At 25.0% G+C, this 8211-nt stretch overlaps 2 protein-coding genes across 2 annotated transcripts, besides 14 other annotated features; both read left to right on the plus strand.

Annotated features, from left to right (window-relative positions):
- Window positions 1-50: 50 nt before the first annotated feature.
- Window positions 51-73: a sequence feature (AT_rich).
- EDI_096400 (vacuolar sorting protein, putative) lies at window positions 72-2312 on the plus strand (the record flags this gene model as incomplete). Its single annotated transcript, XM_001740078.1, has 1 exon — window positions 72-2312. One exon carries the CDS (start codon window positions 72-74, stop codon window positions 2310-2312), a length of 2241 nt encoding a protein of 746 aa, XP_001740130.1.
- Window positions 2313-2360: 48 nt separating this feature from the next.
- Window positions 2361-2416: a sequence feature (AT_rich).
- Window positions 2417-2425: 9 nt separating this feature from the next.
- On the plus strand, window positions 2426-3406 carry EDI_096410 (cat eye syndrome critical region protein 5 precursor, putative; the record flags this gene model as incomplete). Its single annotated transcript, XM_001740079.1, has 1 exon — window positions 2426-3406. One exon carries the CDS (start codon window positions 2426-2428, stop codon window positions 3404-3406), a length of 981 nt encoding a protein of 326 aa, XP_001740131.1.
- Window positions 3397-3434: a sequence feature (AT_rich).
- Window positions 3435-3502: 68 nt separating this feature from the next.
- Window positions 3503-3606: a repeat region.
- Window positions 3585-3951: a repeat region.
- A 14-nt stretch (window positions 3952-3965) lies between these two features.
- Window positions 3966-4704: a repeat region.
- A 483-nt stretch (window positions 4705-5187) lies between these two features.
- Window positions 5188-5275: a microsatellite.
- A 683-nt stretch (window positions 5276-5958) lies between these two features.
- Window positions 5959-6058: a microsatellite.
- Window positions 6059-6093: 35 nt separating this feature from the next.
- Window positions 6094-6146: a sequence feature (AT_rich).
- Window positions 6147-6229: 83 nt separating this feature from the next.
- Window positions 6230-6254: a sequence feature (AT_rich).
- Window positions 6255-6337: 83 nt separating this feature from the next.
- Window positions 6338-6387: a sequence feature (AT_rich).
- A 337-nt stretch (window positions 6388-6724) lies between these two features.
- Window positions 6725-6759: a sequence feature (AT_rich).
- An 883-nt stretch (window positions 6760-7642) lies between these two features.
- Window positions 7643-8140: a repeat region.
- Window positions 7888-8211: a repeat region.

An 8211-nucleotide genomic window follows, 5' to 3' on the forward strand; every position in this document is an offset into this window, starting at 1 on the left:
GAAAACTTAAAAAGAATCTTCTAAAAAAATGAAAAGAAAAGAACTAGAACTTAAAAAAAAAATAAAATATAATGAGCAAGAAGCTTCAACAAGTTGACCCTGTTATTGAGTCAAATCAAAAACAAAATAATATGGCAATGTACACTGACCTTATGAGAAGAGCTATGGATCATAAAAATTATAATGAAGCACTTGAAAATGCATATAAAATTTGTGAACAAATGAACACCACCAATTTGATTCCAGCACAATACTATAATTTATACCTTGTTTTGCAACAATGTTTAAGTGTATTAGATATGTATTTAAGAACTGATTATATTGCAGAAGGAAATGATATACTTGATTTGTATGAAGAAGTACAAACTTATCAATGTGCTGTTGCTCGATTATATTTGATGTGTATTGTTGGATCAGCTGCAGTTAAATCAAAGAAAGTAGGTATTGTTATATTTTTAAAAGATATTATTGAAATGTCACGTGCCGTACAACACCCAACAAAAGGAATTTTCTTAAGAAATTATATTCTTGATTGTGTTAAATCAATTCTTCCTAGTTCTACCACTGAAGAACCATCTGAAGGTAATTTGATTAATTCTATTGAATTTCTTTTGAACAATTTCTCAGAAATGTGTCGTTTATTAGTACGTTTAACACAAGGACCACAAGTTACAGAACAAAAAGTAGAAGAACAACAACAACTATGTCAAGTTGTAGGTAAAAATTTAATGATTATGTCTAACCTTGATGGTGTTTCTTTAGAATTATATTCTACTAATATTCTACCAAGATTTCTTGAACAAGTTCTCCTTTCTAGAGATAAAGTTACTCAAGATTATCTCTATGATGCTCTTATTCAAGCTTTTCCAGCTGACTACCAACTTGCAACTCTTCACCTTCTTCTTCATTCATTAGGAGGTGTTGTAGCAAATGTTGGAATTAGAAGAATATTATGTTCATTAATGGAACGAATTTCTAGTTATGTTACAGCTAATCCACAGGTAGAACGTAATATGGACATGTTCAAGATCTTTTCTACTCACATTTCACAAATTATCAAAACTCAAACACTAACTTGTGAAGAGTATGTTAGTATTTATGCTACTCTCGCTCATTTAGTAATTGTTTGGCATAACGAGGATGATGCTTATACACAATTAAATGCTATTAATGATAATATTTATGACTATCTTTCTACTCAACAAAATATTGATATTGAAGCTGCTAAGGCTTTAGTAACTCTTCTTCAATTCCCATTCACTAAGTACAATGTTCTTAAGGTTATTCAACTCAGAGTTTATCCTGAATTAATTAATTTACTTCCATACACTTTAAGACATGAAACTCATAGATTTGTTGCTAAAAAAGTTACTGAGAAGAATCACATTTCTTCTACTGGAGATATTATGGCTTTGACTATTCGATGTGTTGAAACCCTTTATCAAGACACTAAAGATATGACACCATTAAATGATGAAGAACTTGCTATTGATTGTAATTTATTCAAAACAGTTGCACTATCATCTATTGTTAATACAGAGTCTTTCTTTGATATTGTAAGAGAAGTTAAAAATGCAGTAAAGAATGCAGGAAATCGTAGATCATTGATGATACTTCCCACAGTTATTTCTATGTATTTAAGAGCTATTCCAGTTATTACAGATAAAAAAGATGATATATTTAAATCTGTATTTGATATATTGAAGACCCTTAAAAATTTATCTCATTTTGTTGCTTTAAAATGTTGTGTTGAAGTTGGTGGTACTGCTGCTCAAGCAAAATATTCCCAAGCTTCTTATTTCTTTGAGACAGCATTAACTATGTATGAAGATGAAACTGATATCCCAAAAGAAGAGTCATTGAAACTTATTCTTTCTACTTTAGCATCATGTTCATTAGAAGACGATATGAATGAAGTTTACATTAATGGATGTGGTAAATTTATTCAACTTCTACAAGACTCTTTCCAAAAAGGAAAATTATATTGTCAAACATCATCTGCTTTATTCAATGAACAAAGAAAAGTTGCTAAACAGTCAGTCAGTTATTTACAAAAAGCAGTTAAAGAAGCTGGCTTATGTCAAGTTGCAGAACAAAATATAGAACTATTGATTGATATCTTAAATATCTATATCATTCATTTTATTCGGGATAATTCAGAAATCACTGCAGAATATATTAATAACTTTGCTAATGTTATTAAAGAAAGTATTTCTCAAACTGAGATTCCAAAATTACAGTCTTATTATAAGGAAACAGCTGACTATATTGCTACAAGAACTGAAGACAAAATCAAACAACTTCAACTCTAATTTATCGAATTTTCTCTTATAAGAATAATGTATAGGTTTTCTCTTTTGAAATTATATTATAATTTATAGTTAAAAATTCTAATTAAAACTATACTTTTTATTTTCAATTCATTATGAAACCATTTGGATGTATTATTGATATTGATGGAGTTCTTATTCGAGATGGATGTAAAATCGAAGGGGCAGACAAAGGGATTAAATTACTTGAAGAACATAAAGTGCCATATTGCTTATTAACTAATGGCCATGGAAATGCTCAATATAAAGCAGATATTGTTAATAAGGCATTAGGAACCCATATCGCTCCAGAACAAATTGTTTTAGCAGTTTCACCTCTCAAAGACTTAGTGGATGATTTCAAAGATAAACCAGTATTAATAGTTGGTAAAGAAATGGAGATGGACACTGTCCGAAGTTTTGGGTTCAAACATCCAATTTATTATGAAGACTATGCTACACTTAATCCTGCACAATTTCCTGATAGATATCAAGCTGTTCATTCTTATTCTATTCATTCTGAATTAGATGAGCATACACAGATTGCAGCTATATTTATTGCTCACACTCCACTGAATTGGGGAGAAGCGATTCAAATTATTTGTGATGTTTTAAGATCAAAAGATGGAAGTACTGGTTCTATTATGGACAATGAACTTATTTTAACACAGAGAGTGCCAATTTATTTATGTAACCCAGACTTTGATTATGCAGGAAAATTCTCTTTACCCCGTATGACAGTTGGTGCTTTTGGCACATGTTTAAATACAATTTGGAAATCAATCACAAACCAAGACCTTAATATCCAGTTTATGGGAAAACCATATCGTCTCTCATACAAAATGGCTGAAAATGTCATTCTCAAACACAACAATGATACAACTCTTTTCTACGGAATTGGGGATAATCCAATTTCTGATATTCGAGGAGCAAACAATATGAAAATTGAGTCACCATATAGTTATACTTCTGTCCTTGTTGAATCTGGTTGTGGTAATGAAGAGTCTCTCAAAAAAGACCCACCAGACATTGTGTCATCAAATTTCCTTATGGCTGTGAAAACAATATTAAAAATGAATGGAATTTCTATTAATTAATTTTTAGATTTATGAATTATTATTTATTCTAATGATAAAATGCTGCAACCAAAGGATAAATTATTTGGTTTGTTTCTTACTATCGTATTTACTTCGTTCTGACCATTTTTGTTTTTTTCTCTTGCAAGAAAATAACATCTTCTCCAGATTGTCGGTGGTGTGTTCTTTAATTTCGATACTATTAATTTCATTTATTTCTTAGTTGTTTTTATCATTTATTTTGATGATATTGTTTATATCGTCATTGAGTTTTATTATGTGATTTGTATTATAATTCTGTTTGACTCTATTTGAATTAATGTTAAAATAATTATAATGATGAAACAGAAAGAAATTATGAATGAAAGGATTCATACCTATTATAATTGTTATGATGACACTTATTACTATGGTGATGTTTAATGTGATAGTTAATGTATTTCTGTCCATCCAGATAATACCTATGTTCACTCATTTTTTTATCATTTATATTTCATTGTTAATATGGGTTTCTCCCTCTTTTGTTGTGCTGTTTATGTTATTTGTGGTATTCCTGTAGTGCATCGTTTTTAAAAATAGTGAATAAAATATTCATGTTTACTATATCTCTTTTTATCTTTTATTCTTATTTTTTTTCTTTATTATTATTTATTGTTTAATTAACAAAATAAGTGTGAATATTTGAAATGAAATAAAACAAGAATGAAATATATTTAATTTTATATTCATTTCATTTATTGGCAGATGAAATTTTCATACTCTTATATTGATTTAAGTTTATATTCTTTTTATTTATTCTTCTTTTCAAACAAACAATATTTAATAATTTCATTTCAATTACAAAGAACCGCCTTAGTGTGAATTTTTCATTTCCACAGAGTACAACTCAATTTCTTTGTAGTCAAATGACTGTGAATTACAATACGATTCTGTTTTGTCATCTCCTTTACCAACACAAATATCACCACCTACATTTCCAAATGCAAACACACAATAATCTTATTAACTACACAAAATAAATGCAATGCATATTTTGGATCTTTGATATCAAATTTCATCATTCCTTGTATTTTTCCTTTTGATTCTAATGAAAATAAAAATGATTTTGGTTCATTTATATAATCATTAACTTTATCAATTTTCACATTAACATATCTCCAAATTTATTTCTATTTGTATCTTCAATAATGATTATTGTCTTCTTTATTTATTATTCTTTGATCAAGTACTGATCTATTCTTATTCTAATCATCATTATCTGAATCAAATAGTGTGTTGGATACTTTTCTATTTATCCATTCTTCTTGTTGTTGAATTTCAGATTCAATCAAAATTGCTTCAGTTTTCTTCTCTCTTGAATTAAAAATTTCATGACGTTCACTTTATTTGTTATTTCAGTTGAATGAGAACATTTGTTTTTTCATTTTTCTCTTTCTTGATCTAATTTTTTGTTGTTTCTCCATTTGAATTAAGTACATTTTCTTCAACTTTTCTTCTACTAACTCTTTAATTCATTCTTCATTTATACTTTTTGTTTGAATGTTCTGAAGAATATCTTTTATAACTGTTTCATGAACTGAAATAGTTATTGTATTTGTTTCAGTTCAATTCGTATTTTCATTCAGTTTATTAGACATTGTTCATTTTCTTTTCTTATTTGTTCTACCAATCTTTCTACTTCTTTGTTAATAGATGTTTTATTTAGTTTATTCAACTTTCTTACTTCTCCTAAATATTATTTATCTCTTCGGTAATTGTGTTTTTTGAATTTAGTACTTGTATAGAAGCATCATTTCTCTTATTTTACTTTCTAATTTATTGATTATTTTATCGTACTTATTTTTTATTTCTTTAGCTAATTTATCATGTTTACTTTCTAATTCTTTACTTTGGCTTAAATTAAATCTTTTAACTAGTTTGTGTTATAGTAATTGTGTTTGGTTATTTGTAAGTAAACTAATTTAACTTTCAACTAGACGTAGTGATATCTCCAAAGAAACAAGTTTTTGTTTTATGTTTTCTAATTCAGATAAGTTACTTTCATATCTTGTATTCATTTTCTGATTTTGACTATTTTTTTAGTTCTATTATTTCATTTTCAGTTCACTGTTAAATATTTTCATTTTCTTTGTTGTTTCTTATTTTATAACAAGTATTCTGTTTCATTCATTTGTATTCATTATATACTATATTACAACACTGAAACTTTTTGTTCTCATTGATACAATCAATTGGTTTGGTTTTGTTTGGTCACGAAATTATGTATTTCATTCATATTCATCATTATATTATTATATTGATTTGTGATGTTGTTAATTATTTCAGAATTGCTGTCTAAATGTAATGAATGTCTTTATTGTTTGATTAAAACTTGGTGTTTATGTTTGATATATCATTGAAATGAATTATCATGTTGCAAATTAATTCTTGTTAATTGTTTAAAACGTAAAAAATAGTAGAAAATATCATTAGATGTAAATATTTGTGATTAAATATGAGAATAACATATTTGTACATTATTAGTTATATCTTTCTACTTCGATGTCTGTATTAAATGAATACATCTGTTGATGAAATTGAAATTGAAATAAAATAAATATAAAATGAAAATGATAAAAGAAAGAATAAAGAAAATAATAAGAAAATAAATATAATGATTAATGATAAAATTAATGAGTTATTATCATGAATGAAAGTTGAAGATGAACATTAAATTCATTATTATTATTTATAAATGTTTAATTTATAATATGTATTAAATGGTCAGTCTTCATTCTGTATTAGTGTGTTGATGTTTAAATTATTCAATTTGTTATTATCATATCATCATTTCATTGATACTTCTTATTTATTATATTTTTATTTATTTCATCATTTAACTCTTGTTTGATATGATAATATAAATAATTTACATTGTATATTATCATCATTCATCATTGATAATCATCTGTGATATAATTTAATTTTCATATCAATAATTATATCATTTAAATAAATAATAACATCTATTAACATATCATTATGACATCTCATCAATATGATAAATGAAATATAACATATTTATACATTAATAACAATACGATTGATATTCATATTTATATAATCATTGTTATTCATAACTAACATTATAAATTTGAATTAACATAGTGTTCTTCTTTATTACATTTCATAATGATATTTTCACATTAAAATAGAATTGATGGTAAATGAAATAAAGAATAATATAAAATGAACAGAATTATGAATGAATATACTCAACAAATCAAGATACATCATACTCAATACAACAAGATATTACAAAGTGTCAACTGATTGTTATAGAATTTGTATTTTACCTACTTTTTATTTTATATTTTATAATTTTATATTTTTAAGAGAAAATAATAGAAAACAGAATAATCTAATAATCAAAAAATATATTACACTATTTTCATTTGATCATTTTATTTAGATTCATAATTTCTTTGCTTATTTTGGTTCCCAATCTAAATAATCATAAACTTTATTTTCGAACATACCCATCACAAACTCTTTTGTTTTGTTCATTTGTAATTAGTGTTGATAAATTGTTGTATTTATATAGGTTCTTTCAATTAAAGTAGTTAAATAATATAGTTTTTAAATTCTTGTATTCTCAAGTTTCAATAACATTGTTTTATCAATACTGACTAAGTTATAATTACATCATAATTATTTAAATGTTATAAAAAACTTATCCAAATCTCCTTCTCATCTTTTCTTATTTTGTCCATGGAGTAATTTATAATTACTTAGTTCAATCTCACACTTTTTATTAAACATTTCAATGTCTTGAGTATTATTGACATTTTTATACAAAAGATATTTTCAGTAAATAACTCATACCAACATGTTCCATTACTCTTCTTTTAAGTACGAATGTATTTCATTTCATTAGAAACTTCAATTCCTTACTTCATCTCATTCATTACTCTTAGAATATTTCCTCATTACTAAAATTGAATTAATTTGATTTTTAAGGTTAAAATGAGAGTTTAAACAAAACGACATGTATTATATTATTACTCTAATTTATTATTCATCTTGTCATTTAATTCTTTATAACAAATAAATAATTATGCAAATAATCCGTAAAACAAGGTAATGAACCAAATGAATATTCAATCATACAAATCAGTTATACATTCTCATCAAATTAGTGTTGTAAAACAAACAACTTCATCAAGTGTTATTCAAATAACAAGAAAATAGTATAGTTATAGATAAATAACAATATTGTTTATTATTGTTACGTTATTTAAAAATAAAGATATTTTAATGTAATATGATTTAATTTGTTAAATAAATAAAATAAATATTATAAACGTGTATTTAATTATTTAATCATCTGATTTTAATCTGATATTAATTAAATTAAAATGGAAGAGTTAATAAACAAAAATACTCATCTCTTTAAAGAAGAAATAGAAACACTTCCAAATATTCAACAATCAATTAATGATACTACTAAACAGTATCATTATTATTTAGGAAGTATTAAAAATGAAGTACTTAAATTAAAACGAGATGAAACAGAAAGAAAAAGAAAACTAGTAATAGAAAAAAGTTAAGAAACAATTAAAAGAATAGAAATAATAAAGAATCAAATGAACAAAATAATAGAAGAATATAATTATGATGAAATATTTAATAAAGTAAAGAATGAACTAATAAATGAAATCATTTCAGTTGAAGAATGAATAAAAGATAAAATATTCAGAAAATAGAATAAATTAAGAAAACTCAAGAAATAATTAATAAAAATGAAGAGTAGAAATGATTTATGATTATTTATATAGAAGAAGCAA

This window comes from Entamoeba dispar, genomic scaffold (assembly GCF_000209125.1).
Source record: "Entamoeba dispar SAW760 scf_1105229462701 genomic scaffold, whole genome shotgun sequence".
NCBI lineage: Eukaryota > Evosea > Mastigamoebida > Endamoebidae > Entamoeba > Entamoeba dispar.